At 45.6% G+C, this 18,911-nt stretch overlaps 2 protein-coding genes and 1 long non-coding RNA gene across 14 annotated transcripts in view; 2 read left to right on the forward strand and 1 right to left on the reverse strand.

Moving 5' to 3' along the window:
- Nucleotides 1-8,269, forward strand: part of METTL2A (methyltransferase 2A, tRNA N3-cytidine) — a 39,814-nt gene extending 31,545 nt beyond the window's left edge. The window contains exons 9-11 of one of the 5 annotated variants that reach the window (XR_013445148.1): nt 1,662-1,916; nt 3,809-3,983; nt 7,984-8,269. The gene's annotated coding sequence lies outside the window, so the exon portion shown is untranslated. Of the gene's footprint in view, nt 1-1,661; nt 2,291-3,808; nt 3,984-7,983 lie in introns of those variants that run through there. The other 4 variants (XR_013445147.1, XR_013445150.1, XM_036116237.2 and 1 more) reach the window with 4 other exon arrangements.
- Nucleotides 2,258-7,991, reverse strand: LOC118550853 (uncharacterized). Its single transcript, XR_013445151.1, has 2 exons — nt 6,890-7,991; nt 2,258-2,333 (listed from the first exon to the last, which is right to left on the reverse strand). It is a non-coding gene; the product is annotated as an uncharacterized LOC118550853 (long non-coding RNA).
- Nucleotides 8,270-8,608: 339 nt separating the features above from the next.
- The window catches only part of TLK2 (tousled like kinase 2), a 117,520-nt gene continuing 107,217 nt past the window's right edge, over nt 8,609-18,911 (forward strand). For 2 of the 8 annotated variants that reach the window (XM_078065880.1, XM_078065882.1), the window contains exons 1-2: nt 9,967-10,177; nt 11,692-11,777. In XM_078065880.1, coding sequence (XP_077922006.1) covers nt 10,042-10,177; nt 11,692-11,777 — 222 coding nt within the window. In that variant the 5' untranslated portion in view covers nt 9,967-10,041. Of the gene's footprint in view, nt 8,690-9,490; nt 9,856-9,966; nt 10,178-11,691; nt 11,778-18,911 lie in introns of those variants that run through there. The other 6 variants (XM_078065887.1, XM_078065888.1, XM_078065885.1 and 3 more) reach the window with 6 other exon arrangements.

Consider the following 18,911-nt stretch of genomic DNA (forward strand, 5'->3'; position numbering starts at 1 on the left):
CGCATCAGGCTCCCTGCTCAACAGGGAGTCTGCTTCTCCCTCTGACCCTCCCCCCTCTCATGCTCTCTCTATCTCATTCTCTCTCTCAAATAAATAAATAAGATCTTTAAAAAAAAAGATTTTATTTATTTGACAAAGAGAGACACACAGAGAGAGGAAACACAAGCAGGGGGAGTGGGAGAGGGAGAAGCAGGCTTCCGGCCGAGCAGGGAGCCCGACTCGGGGCTCGATCCCAGGACTCTGGGATCATGACCTGAGCTGAAGGCAGACGCTTAACGACTGAGCCACCCAGGTGCCCCTATTGTTAATATTTTTAAAGATATTTTATTTATTTGAGAGAGAGAGAGGGAGTGCTCTTATGGGGTGTGGAGGGGCTCCATCCCATGACCCCAAGATCATGACTTGAGCTGAAATCAGGAGTCAGACGCTTAATTGACTAAGCCACCAAGGTGCCCCTGACATTCCTATTTTAAACAAGCTTCTTTGAAAAAAATAAATAAGCATCTTCGGGGTGTCTTCTACATGCTAGCCTTCATGCTAGTCTCTCTCAACCTAGGTTACCACATCCCAGCCTCCCAGCAACTCTGAGGGGCCCCTTAACAGATGGGTGGTCGGGGCTCAGTCAGGGGAATGACACTGGACTGGGCCTCACTGACAGGGAAGCAGAGCTGAGTTTTGAACCAGGTCTTAGGACTCTGAGTCTTATATTTCTTTCACAGCATCACATTTACTCTGCACTCTGGATTTGGGAAAGAATAATGGGAGACCAGGCAAACAATATCTCTAGTCTGTGGATGGCTTCAAATCAAGAGGGCACATGGGTGGCTCCCACAGTTAAGCATCTGACTCTTGATTTCGGCTCAGGTCATGATCTCAGGGTCCTGGGATCGAGCCCCACATTGGGTTCCACGCTCAGCAGGGAGTCTGCTTGACAATTCTCTCTCCCTCTGCCCCTCCCCCCACTCACATGTTCTCTCTCTAAAATAACTTAATCTTTTTTTTTTTTTAAGATTTTATTTATTTATTCATGAGAGACAGAGAGAGAGAGAGAGGCAGGCTCCCAAGGAGCAGGGAACCCGATGTGGGACTCGATCCCAGGACCCTGGGATCATGACCTGAGCCGAAGGCAGACGCTTAACCATCTGAGCCACCCAGGCGCCCTAAAATAACTTAATCTTAAAAAAATTATCAAGGGACGCCTGAGTGGCTCAGTCGGTTGGACGTCTGCCTTCGGCTCAGGTCATGGTCCTGGGGTCCTGGGCTTGAGCCCCGCGTCGGGCTCCCTGCTCGGCGGGAGGCCTGCTTCTCCCTCTCCCATTCCCCCTGCTTGTGTTCCTGCTCTGTGTCTCTCTCTGTCAAATAAATGAATAAAATCTTTAAAAAAAAAAAAATTATCAAGATACTGAAGGATATTTCAGGGGGATGGTTCTTGGACCAGATGGAACCACACTCCTATCAATAATGGACCGTGGGCTCCTGGGTAGACCGTATAGACTAGATTGTGTGCAGATTTCTGGGGCCAGCTGTGACGTCAGCTTCTCTTTCCCTGTTGCAACTATTGTTTCAGGGAGATCTTGCCGTGAAAAATTATTTCATTTTGCATTTACATGATCCTTTTCTTTTTTTTCCCCAAATCTCAAAAAGCTTTATTGTGTTAACAGGCTTCATCCTTAGAGCAAGCTCGGGAGGAGGACAGGTGTTAGCCGTCAGCATGATAGATGAGGAAATTGAAGTAACTTTCCTAAAGTCTTATGCTAATAAATGTTAAAGCAGAACCTAAAACCAGAGGCCTCACCAAGATACCTGCAAAACCCCGAGAACAAGACTTGGAAGACTCAACAAGTGTAGGATGAGATCAGCCACCTACAAAGAAGCAGAGTTGGCTAAAAATGGGTGATCCAAATGTCTAAGAAAACGTAAGCCTCTACATTGCTTGTGGTTTCCGAAGAGCTGTGATCTGCCCACCCAGCGTCTAAGAGAGGAGTCTAAAAGGCAGGGCTTTGGTGTTATTCCACAACAGGGACAGACCAACACCGGGGCTTTTTAGAAGATAGTGTCCTGTTTCGAGGAATTGGGAACTGCAGGTGAACTTAGCTTGCCACGGTGAGCCAGTAAGATTCGCCCACTCATCCCCCTGGCTTGCAGAGGAACCTCATGGTGTGGTTTGCCTTCCTGAGTAGCTTTTCTGTGAGGAAAGTCAGCTGGTCAAATGTCGCTGCTTGGCGGTCAAGTTCTCCTTTTAAAATGAGTGAATTGACATCATGGGTGTGTACCATTCTCTCCGTATTTTGATTACATTCTTCCTGAGTTAGATGAACTCTGAAGCAAGAGACCTGCAGAACCGAAAACCGAGTTCTGGGTGATGGTGAATTTGATAAGAGTCTTACCTAAGTAACTACCCAACCGCCCATGTGTAAACCTTCACAGGAAGTGAAAGCTAGCTGCCAGATAGGAAAGATGCGGAGCACAATAAATACGGGGTCATGAAACAAGACACCAGAACGAGGTGGAGGAAAGTTAGAGTTAATTGAACCGAAGTAAAAAAGCAGGTGGAACCTGGGACAAGCCAGGAGGGGCAGAACAGAGCACTTGGGCAGCCTGATACAGCCTAGACCTAAACCCGGCGGCGGGGGTGGGGGGTGGGGGGGGTTCTGGAGTTCTCTGGCAGAATTCCCCTTCAGCTGCCTATGAGCTGGCTGGGGACCTCATACCTCTTCGGCACTTTCTCCTCCTCATCTGTATGGTGGGCCTCCCTCAAGGTTGAAAGGATTAAATGTGATAATGAACATGCTGTCATTCTAGTGCCTGCCCTATAAATGCTCAGTAAGTGCTTCCTGTTCTAATCCCTATCCTTTGGGATTAGACGTTATACACAGGCTCAAAACTGTTGAGACGCACTACAGCATTCATTAAGTACCCCGTTAGACCAGAACCGGACCGCAGTTATGGTCCACCTGTGTTCTCTGCTCTGCGGCAGGCATCCTTCTATCACGCACAGCCCAGAAGGCCCAGAAACACACTTTGACAACATCGGCCTGCAAGTTCTGGGCCCAGGGCATTTTCATTCACTGTTCTCTCTTCCTGGAAGGCCCTTCCCTAGACAGTGACAGGGTTTGCACCTTCATTTCATTTAGGCACCTGCTAAGATGGCACATTATGGGAGAAAAGCTATGCTTGACTTACCTCCCTATAGAAAGCATCTACACTGCTCCCAGGGCCTAGGGCTCTATTCATGTTTCCTGCTCGCTTTCTCCGAACACACTCATTACCCTTGACATACAGTCACGTGTTTATTGTCTGTTTCTCTAAGTGGCATGCACAGGAGAGCAAGCATTTGATTTGGGGCTGTGCTCTTCTCCCTCCTCACTTCCTTCTACTCAGAAGCTTAGAATGGTTGTCCCTTGAAAGGTGGGAAGCTCTTCACTATCGTGGAAGGGCAGCTATTTGCCAGTTCCATGTCATTATCATATGTACACAGAAGATAGGATGCACTTCATGTGATGTAAAAACCTGCAGCCGATGCCAGTTACGTATCTGATGGAGAGCATTGCAGGTAAAGGGATAGTAAGTGCAAAGGCCCTGAGGTGGGAGCAGAGAGTGAGGCTGGAGTGGAGGAGCTGGGGGTAAAAGTAGAAGAGGATAATTCCAAGGTTTCAGGTCTAGATCATGAAAGAATGGAATTGACATTTGCTAAAATGAGTCAGCTCGGGGGAGGAGCAGGTCTGGGGTATCTGAAGTTTTGAGATGCAGGTTTGGAAGCACCTGCCACAAATCCAGAGGCTTTACATACTTTATCTCCATCACACAGGTAGGAAAATTGAGGCACCAGAACTCGCCCCTAGGTGTCAGAACACGTTAGAAGGGCTAGGATTTGAACCCTGGATGTTTCTCCAAGTGTTGGTCACTCTGAGAAGCGCTGGTCCCTGAAGGAAGAGCTGAGAGAGGGGACTTGCCTCAAATTGGAAAAATCAAGAATAATTTGGGTAAGGTGAACTCAGAAAGGTCTTTCTGGGGCCAGAATGGAAAGTTTACGGCAAATACAAGGGAGCCTCACATCCCAGAAGTGTTGGGGCTGCAATCCCTTTGGCCTCAGCAAGGTTGCCGGCAAATCCATTTCCTCAGCCATCAGGCCGTCACATGATGCAAAACAATGGGATGAAGCGTGGAAAATCTGTTTGAGGTTATTATCCTGGGTTACACTCCAAGTTTTCATATTTTCTAAGATTTGCTTACTTGGAAATCATTCACAAAAATTAACATAAGACGGACAAGCCTTTCAAGGCCTTGATACTCAGTACGGTGTGCAGACCAGCAGCAAGAGCGTCACCGCGGAGCTGCTGGAAATGCAGAGTCTCGGGCCCCATCCCAGACTTATTAAGTCCGAACCTGCATTTAGCAAGATGCCTGAGGGTTATATACGCTTATTACAATTTGAGAAGTCCTTGGCCCGCAGCCAAGGTGGACTAACTTTTTCTGTAAAGGACCAGATGGTAAATATTTCAGGTCTTCCTGGCCTGTCACAATTACTGTTTTGTTTTTGTGGTGCAAAAAGCAGCCACAGACCGCATGCAAAGGATGAGTGTGGCTGTGTTCTAATGGAACTTTATTTATGGATGCCAAAATTAGAATTTTATGTAATTTTCATGTGCCATACTATTCCTCCTCTTATTTTCTTTCAACCATTTACAAATGTAAAGCTCATTCTTAGCTCAGAGGCTGTGTAAGAAGGCGCTCATCTTCTGACTTGCCTTTTGGGGCTGGCCATCCCCAAGCCTCCTGCCCCTCACTGGGTGATCCCCTTTTTTCCTCTCTATGGGCATGGGGCTCGGGCTCCCTTTCCCTCATGACCGTGTCACTATGTCAGAAGGTTGATGACTGAAGCCTAATATAAAAAGCCAACAGAAGGGGGGCGCCTGGCGGGCTCCGTCAGTGGCACATCTGACTCTTGATCTTGGGGTCGTGAGTTTGAGCCCCACGTGGGTCGTGAGTTTGAGTAGAGATTACTAAAAAAAATTATAAATAAACTTTAAAGACACGTATTTTTTTTTAAAGCCAAAAGAAGAACCGAGACTTTAAAAATACACTTTTGCCAGTTTCCACAAATATCATGTTTGCTGTTGTTTCCTATTGAAGTTATCTTTCTGAGCACGACCAGTACGACCAGTACGTGGGATTGAGTAGCTAAGGGGAGGGGACTTGTTACATTTAAGTGCATTTACTCTCTTTTGCTCTCTTTGTCTATCTTGCATTGCAGCTGCTGGGAAGAAGGAACACACAATGCAGGGAAAAAACATTTATTAAAAAATAACTTGCGGGGAGGGAGTTGGAAGAGGATATTAGAGAAGGGAGGTACTCTCCAGGAGAATAAGATTGTTGCACCATCAGTGGGCTGTGGGGAAGAATGCGTGACTTGATAAGTAAAGCAAACGGTGTCAAGGGCACTTGCTCAAGAGGAGTTTGTGAAGCAAGCTCAGCGGTGGGAGGAGGCTACGCCAGAGATGGGAGAGTGACCGGCGGAGAGTCTGACGAAGGCTGGGATCTGAATTTTTATAAAATCTGTAGTGCAGGCAACCAACCACTTTTCCCTTTTGTTAGGAATGGGGAGAAGAAGGGAAATAACATTGACTCAACACCTACTGTAGGTCAGGCATGGTTACAAACCGGTTCCCATCACTGTTTCAATTTTAATTAAAGCAACTCCTGGAATTAGGGGTGCTGGCTGGTTTTCAGACGGAGACCCCGAGAGGTGAAGAGTCAGGACTGGAACCTCATTCTGTCCGGTCATAAATACTTTAGGATTCTACACTGTCCTGTCTAGCGCAATTTATAGTGGAAATATTGCCTTCACGAAATTCCTTATTTATTCATACGGTGAGAAACCCTCAAAACCCTCAATTCTCGGGGCTGGGGGAAGAAGAGCATAAAGAGACCAGGCAGGCGACCTGTTTTTCTCTACTCCCCACACCCCTCCCCCCCAACAAATGTAATGCTTTCATTAAGACATCAAGTCCTTTTTCTTTGTTTTTTTGGTCCCTTTTCTGTGATGAAGAAAAACACCTAAACAACTCAGACATTGGCAGCCTGACTTCCATAGGCTTCCAAAGTTAAACTGTGTGCCCTTAAACCAGTCTAATGACAAATGTACATAAACCCTTTGCAGAAATGTGGAGTTTGGGGACCACAGATTCAGGGATTACTCTATTATATATATATCTATTATGAGATATATATATATATATATATATATATATATATATATATATATATAAAATCTCGTTTAATCCTCCAACAGTCTGGGGAGATTTTAACACCATTTTGTGGATAAAGAAACTGAGGCACGGAGAACTTAAATATCTTGCTTAAGACTACACAGCCGATAAGAGGCAGGACGGATTAAAATCAAGGACACTGCCTAGTAAGTTTGTCCTCTTAAGCCACCACATTGCAGGCTCCTTTTAGAAAAGGTGCAATCACACTAAGACTCACTGTCAACCTGCTCAGTATCATATGCCAGGATCTTTTTGCTTGCAGATGGTGGATATTATGAAACATTCAAGGAGATGCTGGACAATCATTAGTGTGGTACAGGTTAAAAAGCAAAAGGTTAAACCAGTTTCCCCCAGTGTCTTTCTCAGAACACCTTTTCCATGACTACACTCAACCAACCAGCCAGTCAACCAACCAAAACCAGAGTAGTGGTTCCAAAATTAAATGGAAAAGTACTGAAAACCTCCATCTCCCGCACACCCCCCCCCCCCCCGGATTGCCATATGCCTATTACACATTTTGGGCTCCAAGTAGTACGGAAATAACTGATTCCATTTCGCTTTAACCAAGAGTTTCCCAAGGACCAATGTATGGATACTCCCTTTAAAGGGTATTAACCTACCGAGGCTTGCAGAGCACACCTTGGGGAACACCAGGACTAGTCTGAGGCATGTCCAGCCAGCTCCGTGGTCTTCCCTGTGACTATGAACATGAACCTGGTTGGATCCGTGTTTGAGCCTTCCACAGCTAATGGGAATTGAGTCTTTGCATGGGGCATGTCACCATTTGCCAGTCTATGACAAGCTGAGTCTGACCAAGTTGCCATGTGAGCAAACACACTTTAAACAAGCTGATTCATGAACCCAAGGTTCAGTCACATTGTGAGAGGAACCATCTGACAAGAGAATTTATTTTGAAATTACCCATCTTTCTCTGAGAAAGGGTAAGGTTCTTTTCCCTTGCTCTTGATATTTAATATCTTCATTTCTACAACACTTATAAATAGAAGCACCCAATCTTTGTGGTAAGCAAATTCATTAAATTCCTACAAGCAATTCTTTCTAGGATGAGTGTTAAATCTAGAGTGGGGCTGTGAAGAGACCTACGACATTGTAACTTTGACATGCTGAGAAAAAACACACTAGAAAAAGTGAAACTAAAAATATCACCTTTCCCTGTATGCCACTGATTATTCGAAATAATTACCTCCTAAAATGGAATCATAGCCTTTTGGACCTGGAAAGGACTTTGTAAATCTAGTCCAAACCGTTCCTTCACAGATGAGGTTGAAAGCTTGAAAAGGTTGGGTAACAAACAGGTCCATGCAGCTTGTCTGTGGGACAGCTGGACTGGAGCTCAGCTCTCACTCTCTGTCCAGTGCTCCTCTTAAAACTCTTTTCTCCCGACATTCCAGCGTCGCTTTAAGGAGTTGCTTTCTTGATTATTCACTATAATGCAAGAGCTTGCCTCATTTGCTGGTCTTTTGTGTTGGAGGGGAAGGCAAGTCCTATGTATACTGTCTGCCCCTTGGTTCTCCGGCTCTCTTGATAGCCCTCCACCTTGACCTTTTTTCCTACACTCTGCCCCTAACTAACTGGCTCTCCCCCTCCCCTTCAAACACTGTTACCTTTGGAAATATGTGTGTGCACTTTCCAACCTGGCTGGGATCTGGGGCAAGGTGACTCCTGGTTTAATGGATTTTTTTTTTCCCCACAGTGCCTGAACTGGTCCAAGGGTATGGAAGGTCGGACAACGAACAGTAAACTGCCATCCTCTGCCCTTTCAGCAAGTCTGTGTTCTGTTAATATAACACGAATTAAAAAATAAGCAAGAGAAAAAGGCACAAACTCCACTTGGAAGTACTCGCCTACCCCCTGGAAAAGTTCAAGGCTGTTTGTTGTTCATTGTCTGAATTTTCCCCTTGTGAATCACTTGTATTCCTTAAATCATCTTTAGACGTCTGATCAAGGAGGCGTCAGAGCAAAATACAAAGTTGAGCATTTGCATTGAAGTCTGTGTCCCGGCTCCTAGGAGTCGGTTAGAATGGGTTTTTTTTTTTTTCTCCTTTGGTGCTGCTGGGTGATCAGAGTGGGCGCCTCTTCCCATGCAGGAGGCCCTCCTTGCCGCAGGGGCTAGTGCGCACAAGAGCTCATCCCTTCCTATTTCTCATTCCTCAGCAGCCGTCCTGGGAGGGGCAGGCCTGTATTTTCCATTCCAGTACTTACCCGCAGGTCCCGCTAAGTACCTAGGAGGGCCGTGGTGTTTTTTATCAGAGATGGAAATGGAACCTCCCCCCTGGGTGCCCGGGGTGTCCCTTTGGGGTAGCGCCCCCCCTTCCGGAGGGCAGCATCCCGGCGGGGGTGGGGGCTCAGCTTTGATCCCAGGGCACCTTTTGTCCCTAGAGGCGCCCTCTGCCAGCCAGGTATGTGGAGGGAAAGTGGCTGTCCGCTTTCCAGGGCGGCCGGCGTGGGTTTGGGGAGCCGGACGGTCCCTGTGGAGAGTGGCGGGGCGTGCGAGAAGCCAACGCGGTGGGCACCGCGAACTCACTAACTGGGCGTCTCCGAGGAAGTTCGGGCGGGGTCCGCCGGCTCACGGGCTTTCTTCCTCTAAAATCCATCCCTGGGCAGAGCAAGCCCACTTCTCACCCAAACTCGTGGAGACGAGGGACTAGGCGGGCGCGGGGTTCGGCGAGGCGGATCGGGGAGCGCCCGGCCCAGGCGGCGAGGCCCCTCCAGCGCCGGTCCGCGGCCCAGGGCGCCGGCTCAACCGCCTTGGCCGGGCCGGTCCCGCGGGCGGGGGCCGCTTACACACGGACGGCGGCGGGGGCTCCGGGACTCGGGCCCGGGTCGGGCTCGGGGCGGCCCGTCGCCGGCGCCGCCCGGCGAGGCGGCGGCCTCCTCCGCCGGCGCGGGGTCCCCTGGTTAACCCCTGCCCGCCAGCCTGGCCGCTGATTGGAGGAGGCGGGGCGCCGGGGCAGCGGGGACCCCCCCACCTTCCTCGTCCCCTCCCCCTCCTCCCCCACTGTCGGCTCTTCCCCCACCCCCCCAGGACCCCCCCTGCCTCCCAGCCGTGCAAATCTCGCGAGGAAACACGCGGTTTCACTAGTGTGTTTACACCGATCACTACTAATCCGGACCGAACCGATCCGGATTAAGGGGCCGGAGGCGGGTCCTGGGCACCAGCGGTTCCGACCCCCCCCCCCGCCCTCCGCGCCGCACCCGAGTGGCCCCCAGCCGAGCGGGCCCCCACCTCCCGGCCCGGCCTGGGCCCTCCTGCGCCTCCCTTGGCCTTTGTCCGGCGCCAGGAGGCCGGTCCCGCGCCCCCCGCGGCCGCCCCGGCCCGGGCCCGCGTCAGGCGCCTGGCTCTGTACGCGAGCCCGGGGATCTGCGGCCTCCGCGGCCCCCCTCCCCCGCCCGCCCTCTCGTGGAGCCCGGCGCCGGCGGCGGCTGCCCGGGCGGGGGGTTGCGGCGCTCAGGAGAGGCCCCGGCTCCGCCCCGGGCCTGCCCAGGGGGAGAGCGGAGCGGTCCGCGACCGGGTCGGGTCGGGGCCCCTCCCGGGAGGAGCGTGGAGCGGCGGCGGCGGCGGCAGGTGAGAGGCTGAGCTCCGGGCGGGGGAGGGCGCCGGGCCTGGGGCATTAACCGTCCGGGGGACCCCCTCAGCTGAGGAGGCTGCGGCCCGGGCCCACCCGGGGACCGGCTCCGGGCCGCAGCTCCTCGGCGCTGAGGCGGGAGGGGCTCCCCGAGGGCTGCGGGTCGCCGAGGGGCCGGGCTGAAGATGGGGGAGGCCCAGGCGGCCCCGGCCTGGGAGTGGGGCCGGCGGCCGCCAGGGCGAAGGGGACGCCCCGGCAGCTGGAGGCCCCGGCAGCCTCCCGGGCGCCCCCGAGAGCCGGCCCGCCCTCCCTCCGTGACAGGTGGGCCTGGAGTTGGGGAAAGTTTGGAGCCGGCGGGAGGCGAGGGGCGCCGGGACCAGGCCCCATCGGTTCTGCTTCCCGGCTGTAGGGAGGGCTGCAGGGAGGATCCCAGCCCAAGGCCCCGCTGGAATGAGACAGAGTGGAGATTTCCTTAACATGAGTTGACATTAAATGGAATAACCGCTGGGGCGTCATTTTCCGGCCCAGGCCTGGGGATGGAGGTTTAGGAAATGGTCCGAGAGACCCTTGGGTGTGAGGGAGGCTGCAACCTCTGCCATTCCGGCCTTGATTAGGGCAGGGCGAGACGCGAGGAAGGCCACTTAGGAGAAGCACTCTCTCTCAATCGCCTTTTTCCTTTCTTTTTCTTTTTTAAGATGCCTTTCTGCTTTTTCGAGAATTTCCTTATTCCCTCGCTAACCTGCACTTGTTTGTGTGGGTGAAACTTTAATTTGTCACCCTTTCATTCCCCTTTGCCCCAGGCTCTCAATCCAGGAAGGGAAATGAAACTGGAGGACTGGTAGAGGTTGTTACAGTTAATGTGGAGTTGTTAGATTGCAGAGGAGAATGTTTAATTCATGTTCTCAGTGAACTTTTAAATCATGCCAATCGTTCCAATAGCTGTTTAATAATATGCTCAAAAGGGTTCTGTGTAATGGTGTATGCTCCTATTCCACTTTTAATATTAGAGAGGTTTCCAATGGATTCTGCAGGAGTTGATCTCTTGCAGTGGATGGACATATTTGCTGAAAGTAGCCTGTGCATTTATTGGTCGTGGAAGGAGTTTAAAAATGGTGTCCTCCTGCCCTTCCCTGCTTGAAAGGAGTGCTCAGAGCAGATGTCTAGAGAAACCTACTGCTCCAGGGAGTGGTCAGAAAAAGATTTTGTGAAGGGATGGTTATGGAGCTCTACTGATTTCCTGAGTGAATGCTGGTTGATGGTTTTACCATGGGTTCTCTATTAAATTTAAAATAATTAATTCCTTTTTTCATGAGCTACTGTGAGCTCTTCAGAGAAAGGAGCTATATAATAAGAGTTATTTGAAGTTATTTGTAGCTTCTGATTCATGCTACATTATTTTTAAGTTATTATTAACGATTCATATTTTTAGTTTAAGAACTAGTTCCCATGGGTTTGGGAAACAAATATCCAAAAGTACTTAGTTAAATTTAAAGGTTGATAGAAGGATTTTGTTGTTGTTGTTGTTTTGCAAGTTAGTCCTTGCTCAACTTTTACTGAGATTATATGAAGGGTTGGAGGTTTTTTGCTGTTAAAATCAGACCAGAACTAGACAAGGGTAAGTAGCCCTCGGAAGAGGACTTCTGAGCCATTTTTGACTTTAAGTGTGTTGCTGTTTGAGGTAGCACATTGTAGTTTATCACTTGTATGCTGTGTTTACTTGAGGTTTACCTGTGTGTGACCATTCAGTGAAATAATTACTGCATTTTGTTGTATCTAAAAATTGGTACCTCCTGTTTTAGCTTTTATGGTCTTACAACTTACTTTGTCTTTTTCAGTAGAAATGATGGAAGAATTGCATAGCCTGGACCCTCGACGGCAGGAATTATTAGAGGCCAGGTTTACAGGAGTTGGTGTTAGTAAGGTGAGTAAAATGCTGATAGTGAACACTGTTCATAGACTAATTGAAACACATTTAGAAAACAATTAAGATCAGTTTGGGTGGGCCATGCTGATAGATTGCAGGGGAGATCAGCTCATGGTTCCAGTGAACTTTTCTTAGGTCCTACCAGTCACTCCCCTAACTTAACAGTATTGAAGGGATTCTGAGTGGGAGTATATGCTTCTCTTTCCCCTCTAATGTGGGAGAGGTTTCCCATGGGTCTTGTTGCAAGGATACTGATGGGGTGTATATCTGGATTTTGTGCCATATTTTGTCAAAACTCCTCAGTTATTCAAAAAAAAAAAAAGCTGTTAACAAAAAGATATTGGCATAGACTCATTACATGGCTTTTTTTTTGGATAGTTACATGCTAGAGTTTTGAAAAATCTGCTTCTGTTAAGTTTGTCATTCTCCCAGTCTGCAGTTCAACAGATTCCTCCTGGTTGCACCCCCCAGACTGCCTTCTCTCTCCTCCTGTTTTTCCTTTTTACTCACTCTTCATTTTTGTTCTGGGAGCATAAAGTAAGATCAAGCCCCCATTAATGGTCAGGTGGTTAAGTTAAGCAACGTTATGGCTTCCTATGCGTCCTCATGTAGTTCACCCCTCTGCTTTCATAAGATGGTTTTAGTGCAATGTATTTATGATTTTAACACAACATGTAAAACATATTTGTGATGTCTTATTTAAAAGCTTCACCAATCCGAGATTGTTGCATTACTTGGGCTTGAGACTTGTGAATTTTTGATCTTTGACTTCATGCGATACATTTCTTTCTGTGCTATTTCTTACGGTGACCTAAATGTTAGTCTCAGGCTTTGGTTAGTAGCTTCTTAAAGGTGAAGGTGTTGGCAAGGTTTAGTGGGAAAAACTGGCTGCTTTGAGGGGTCTCATAGTTTTGGTGAGCTGAATAGCTTGATAGTTTTTTTGTTCATTCAACAGCTGTTAAGGGCCTGCTCTGTAGGAGGCCTTGTGCAGGGTGTCAGGAGTGACAGCTCAGTGCCTCCAAGCCTCCGTTGTGGAGAACGTGAGAGGGAGATGATACTTTGGTGAGATTTGTATTAGAACTGTGACAAGGTGCTGTGGGAACACAGGATTCGTTACATATTTTGTAGTTCTTGGTTTCTTTGGCCACTTTTATTAAATGATTGACTTGTGGCACTTTGGAGTGGCTATACCGACTGCCGATATATATTAAAGATACTATACGTATAAATATGAGTTCTCTGATCTAGGAGAAGTAGCTTCAGCTGGAAGTGAGTAGTTTATTTGAGTATTAAATTGATCTCTGATTCAGTTGATTACCTAATAATGTCCTTTGACATGTCTTTTAATTTGGGAATTCAGCAGAAGGTTCATATCCAAATCTTCTGTCTGTTCAAGTGGGCACCTAAGGAATAAAAGTAAGTTTGTATTCACATTGTATGTTGTTTAAATTCATTGGGTTTTGTTGTTAGCATGCCTTTCTTTTCTTCAGTTTTTAAGGTCATGATAGCTATATCCAAGTATACTTTTGATGGAGTAGGGCATAAGTGATGGGGATAATTGACATTGTGAATCTTGCTGCCCAGGCCCAACTTAAAATCATGTAATTAAGGTGTCAGAAAACTTAATCTGCCTGTTTAATAGGAAGTTCTTCCTTTTATATATGAAGAAGTTTATTTATATCTAAATGTTTTAATGTCACTGATTGTATGTTATTTTGATGTTTTTAGTCATAGTAAGTATACTGATTACAGTAAATGTTGTTCAAGGACCAGCAAGCGATTGATTTTTTCCCATAGCAAAGAAACGTGGCGGGGGTGGGGGGAAGCAAGTAAATTTTTCTGTAGTTTGGAGTTAGGAAGAAGAAAAAAATCTCCATTTTGTATGACTTCTTTTGCTTGCAAAATATGGTATCCCTCAGACCACTGATTTGAAATAGGACTGGGGAGGAGGAGGCCATGCTACTGGGAGGGAAGGTGCTTTGAGAAAAACTCCTCCTTCCAGCTTTGAATTCCTCATTATGGGTCATAATTTCCCAACGAGGATGTCATTGAATTGGTAGTTTTCAGTTTTGCAAAGATCAAGAGAGCTTTCAGCCCTTGCGCCAAATGGGAGAACCGAGTGCCTTTCCTGTGATAGTGCCATCTAGTGGGACTGGTGTAGCCCTCAGGGGCTGTCTCTTGAGTCTCTCCTAACTATTCATATCATTTTCAGTACTTTTTGATGTCCATAGAAGGAAGAAAGTTAGTGCCACTGTGGATTCTTTCCTAGTGGACAAGAGTGTTTTAAGTAGCTGCAGTGTTTGAACTTCTGGTTGCTAATAGATCTTCTGTCATCTTGCTTCAAGTTTTTTACACCTGCAAATTAGATAACTGCATGACAAAACTTAGGCGAAAACAAAATGGTAAAGCCACCACATTTATCATTGATGTTTCATTTGCTCTTCACTGATGTATAGGATTTTAATTCACAAGTTTTAAATTTTCTTGCATATTGCATTTATATACATTCAGTTTCTGTTAGTGTATTTAATTTATAATTGGTTAACCAAAAGTTTGTGCCTTGGGATGCACTGCATGGATTTTTTTTGAGATTGGTGTTTTCTGTCACTAGTGAGTTAATGATAGAGGAAAGTAGCCTAATGTGCACTGAGAAAATACAGCTGGTTTTCCATCTCTGTCTAGTGCCACTTTTTAGGAGGACATGTAACCATCCTCTTAGCATTTTTGAGGTGAGGAGGTTAAATTGGGTTGTGAACCTACTTTTTCATTTCTTGTTGACCTGATATGTGAGCTAGCCTACTTCTTTTTTTAAGATCTCCTCCCTTAAGTACTGGATAATCCACTTGTAGTTATGTGAAACTGACTCTGCCTTATATTCGTGTTTTCAGTGAGGACCTATTGCAGTTTCTATTCCCTACTCTGTTCTCTCTTTTTTTTAACATTTTATTTTTTTAAGTAATCTCTGTACTCAACGTGGGGCTCGAACTCACAACCCCAAGACCAAAAGTAGCATTCCCCACCGACTGAGCCAGCCAGGAACCCCATTTTGACAATTTAAGTACAGGTTGTCTCTGTGACTCCAGGGGCTGTGTAAAGTAGGTAGAATTCCACCGTTGCATGCACTATATCTGTAGCTAGTTTAGGGTTTTTTTTGTTTTTGTTTTTTAAAGATTTATTTATTTATTTAGAGAGCATGTGAGAGTCGGAAGAGGGGCGGAGGGAGAGAATCTTCAAGCAGACTCCCTGCTAAGCATAGAGCCTGATGCCGGGCTCGATATCAAGACCCTGAGATTATGACCTGAGCTGAAACCAAGAGCTGGATGCTTAACTGACAGCCATCCAGGCCCCCCTAGTTTTTTGGGGTTTTTTTTGTTTTTTTTTTAAGTTTGTGTATTTATTTATTTATTTAAATAATCTCTATACCCAGTGTGGGGCTCAAACTCATGAGATCAGGAGTCGCATGCTCTTCCTATTGAGCCAGCCAGGCACCCCTGTAGCTAGTTTAGTTTTAACGCTAATATAGTAGCAGATACTTAGATAGTACTTCCTAGGTGCCAGGTACTGTTCCCAGTACAATAGAAGCGGTAAGAAGTGATTTTAAGTCTTTTGTAACAGGGATGCTAGTCTTAATAAATTGTGTTCTCTTTTTGTAAGACATACTGTTGCCCATTGGTTGGATCACATTATGACAACTTGCACTTGTAATATAATTATATAATTTAATATAAAATTTTGTAAGCCAAAGAAAAGTAACTAAAATGTAAGAATTGTTGATTCTGTGAAAACTAAGTTAACTGCCTTGGAAAGACTATAAGGTGAGCCAATAAGGAGATACCTATAGATGTTTACAAATTTTTGTTTTTTTGTAATCTGGAAGAATTCTTCATTTAGATCCTTGGCAAGTATTTTTAAGTCTTGCTTCACTTTTAAAGAAATTGAAACTAGAAATTGTGGACGATGCATTATGGGTGTGGTTTGTGTGAGACTGGAACTATAGTCAGTGGATCTATAACTCAAAAGGCCTGCATCAGAAGACTGGCAACAGAGTATACATTTATAGGTTTGAAGTTCAAAGAAAATGTTTAAGGTGTAATTTTTTTTTTTTTAGATTCCCCTTTGCAATCTACTGTTTTGATTAATATCATTAGTTTCAGTTGTATTGAATAAAAAGGATTATGTAGTATGTGATGGTATTGAAAAGAACAACAAAATGACAAGCCATGGAAGTGGGACGGTCTGTTCTAACACAAGAACCTTCACTTTGTAGAGCCTGAAGTAAGACCAAAGATTTTTAAGTAGTATCACATAGTAGATTTTTGATGTCTTAAAGAAAAATGATCTATTTTTCTACCTTGTATAAATTTGTGTTACATGATCACCTTTTTTTTTTTAAGATTTTGCCTATTTTGAGAGAGCGTGTGCACGTGAGCAGCAGGAGGGGCAGAGGCAGAGGGAGAGAGAGAATCTCAAGCAGACTACATGCTGAGCGCAGGGCCCCCTATTGGGCTCAGTCTCATGACCCTGAGATCACAACCTGAGCCGAAATCAAGAGTCAGATGTTTAACTGACTGAGCCACCCAGGCGCCCCATGATCACCTTATTTAAAAATTTTATTTTTATTTTTTTCTGATACATGATCATTTTAAATGATCAAATTTGACTTTTTTTTTAATCAAATTTGTCTTCTGAAAAGATGTTTAACCAACTTACACTTTTTCTCCTGTCATTTAGTTAATTGCATCAATTAGAAGGTGCAGTTATGGGGGCTCCTGGGTGTCTCAGTTGGTAAAGTGCCTGATTTTTAATTTCGGCTTGGGTCATGAGATTGAGCCTGGTGTTATGCTCTGCACTGGGCGTGGAGCCTGCTTAAGATTCTCCCTCTCAGGGCGCCTGGGTGGCTCAGTCGATTAAGCATCTGCCTTCAGCTCAGGGCGTGATCCCGGGGTCCTGGGATTGAGCCCCACATCGGGCTCTCTGCTTAGTGGGGCGTCTGCTGCTCCCTCTCCGTCTGCCCTGCCCCACCCCCCCATGCTCGTGCGTGCGCCCTCTCTCTCTAAAAAAAATAAATAAAATCTAAAAAAAAAAATTCTCCCTCTGCCCCTCCCTTAAAAAAAGGTGTTAGTTATGGATATCTAGTGTTAGTTATTTTACATACCAATCCAGTAATTTAAAAAAATGTATGTTTTGGTGTTTTGCATTTATTTATTTATTTATTTATTTATTAAAGTTTTTTATTTATTTGACAGAGAGAGACACAGCGATAGAGGGAACACAAGCAGGGGGAGTAGGAGAGGGAGAAGCAGGCTTCCCGCTGAGCAGGGAGCCTGATGCGGGGCTCGATCCCAGGATCCTGAGATCATGACCTGAGCCGAAGGCAGACGCTTAACGACTGAGCCACCCAGGCGCCCCGGTGTTTTGCATTTAATTCATAGTTAGACAGTGCTCAATAAGCATAAATTCAGAGAAATAGCCTACACTTACACCATTGAATTTTAAAGCACTGTTAAATTTATTATTATGTTTGGCTTTATGTTGTCTTCTCCCTTTCATTTACTTAGTATTTGTTTAATTTTCCTCTCATTTCACATGTAGTCAAGTATCAACTCATGTCTCTTCTTTCTCTGAAATTTCTCAAGCAGTTGTCTGTCCTGACTGCTTTCTCAGTCCTTCCTCATTCATAACTATAGTAGCCAGTCTCTCCTGCCCCATTTATCTTTCCGTGAACTGTCCCCAGTTAGATTTCTAAACATAGGGGTGCCTGGGTGGCTCAGTAGGTTGGGTGTCTAACTCTTGGTTTTGGCTCAGGTCATGACCTCATGGGTGGTAGGATTGAGCCTTGCATGGAGCTCCATGCTCAACGGCAAGTGTGCTTGAGGATTCTTTCCCTCTGCCCCTCCCCCCACCCACTTGTTCTCTCTCTCTCTCAAATAAAAAAATGTATATTTCTAAAAATACCAGCATTATTGTTTTACTCCCTTGTTTAAAGGCTCCCATTGCCTGTTGGACAGAGCTAAAACTCCTATCCTAATTTTTCTACTTCATTGACAGTTGTATTCTCTCCCTCTGCTATATTCTGCTCCCTTAAACTATGACTGATCTCCTAACCTGTAATGTTAGCAAACAGACTCATACTTTCTCTTTACCTTTCCTTTTTTATTTGCCTGATGAACTTTCAGCTTGTTCTTCAAAGTGTAATCTAGATATGTCATCTTTATAGCTTTTCCAGATACCTGCACTATTCTAGTTGCATTATTTTATTAGCATTTGAAAACCTTTTATTATAACATATTATTTGTTTCCCTTATTAGTCTCCTTGGGAACATGTATGATATCTTTATCTCTGACTGTGAAATGCTCAGCATGTTGTGTACATTGAATGGAAAAGAGTATTGAGAAGATCAAAGTAGAGTTAGTTGTCATCCATATAGGCATGGTCTGCTCTAGCTTATTGTTTTACTCCACTCTCAAAATTCTTTTTTTTTTTTTTAAAGATTTTATTTATTTATTTGACACAGCGAGAGAGAGACAGAGAGACAGAGAGCAAGCACAAGCAGGGGGAGTGGCAGGCAGGGGAGAAGCAGGCTGCCCGCTGAAAAGGAGCCCGATGCGGGGCTCGATCCCAGGACCCCGGGATCATGACCTGAGCTGAAGGCAGCCGCTTAATCGACTGAGCCACCCAGGCGCCCCTCCAATCTCAAAATTCTTGTCTTTCAATTAGAAGATTTAGTTCATTTACATTTAATGCGATGACATATTTAGGCTTAAATCTTCCTGGTGTTTCTTTTTAAATCTTTCTTATGCCTTTTTTACCTTCTTTTGAAATGATTTTTTTTCATTTATTAATTTTCTACTATGAAAGTTAGAGAAATAAGCACTTCCTACTTTTTCTTTCCCCTATCTTCAAATTTTTGTCAGTTATCTTATTATTTATTTTTAACATGCCATTTTTCCATCTTCTAGTTTGAAAGTTATGCACCCTTTAATCGGTTACCACAGAAATTACAAAATGTTATCAACTGTCAAAGATTAATGTTAATCAGCACCTTTGTCCTGTTCTTTGTCAATACAAGGGGCTTGAAGATTTAACTCCATTATTCCTCTTCCAATTCACATGCTATTCCATATTTAATT

Source organism: Halichoerus grypus, chromosome 2, assembly GCF_964656455.1.
Source record: "Halichoerus grypus chromosome 2, mHalGry1.hap1.1, whole genome shotgun sequence".
In the NCBI taxonomy this organism is placed as follows: domain Eukaryota; kingdom Metazoa; phylum Chordata; class Mammalia; order Carnivora; family Phocidae; genus Halichoerus; species Halichoerus grypus.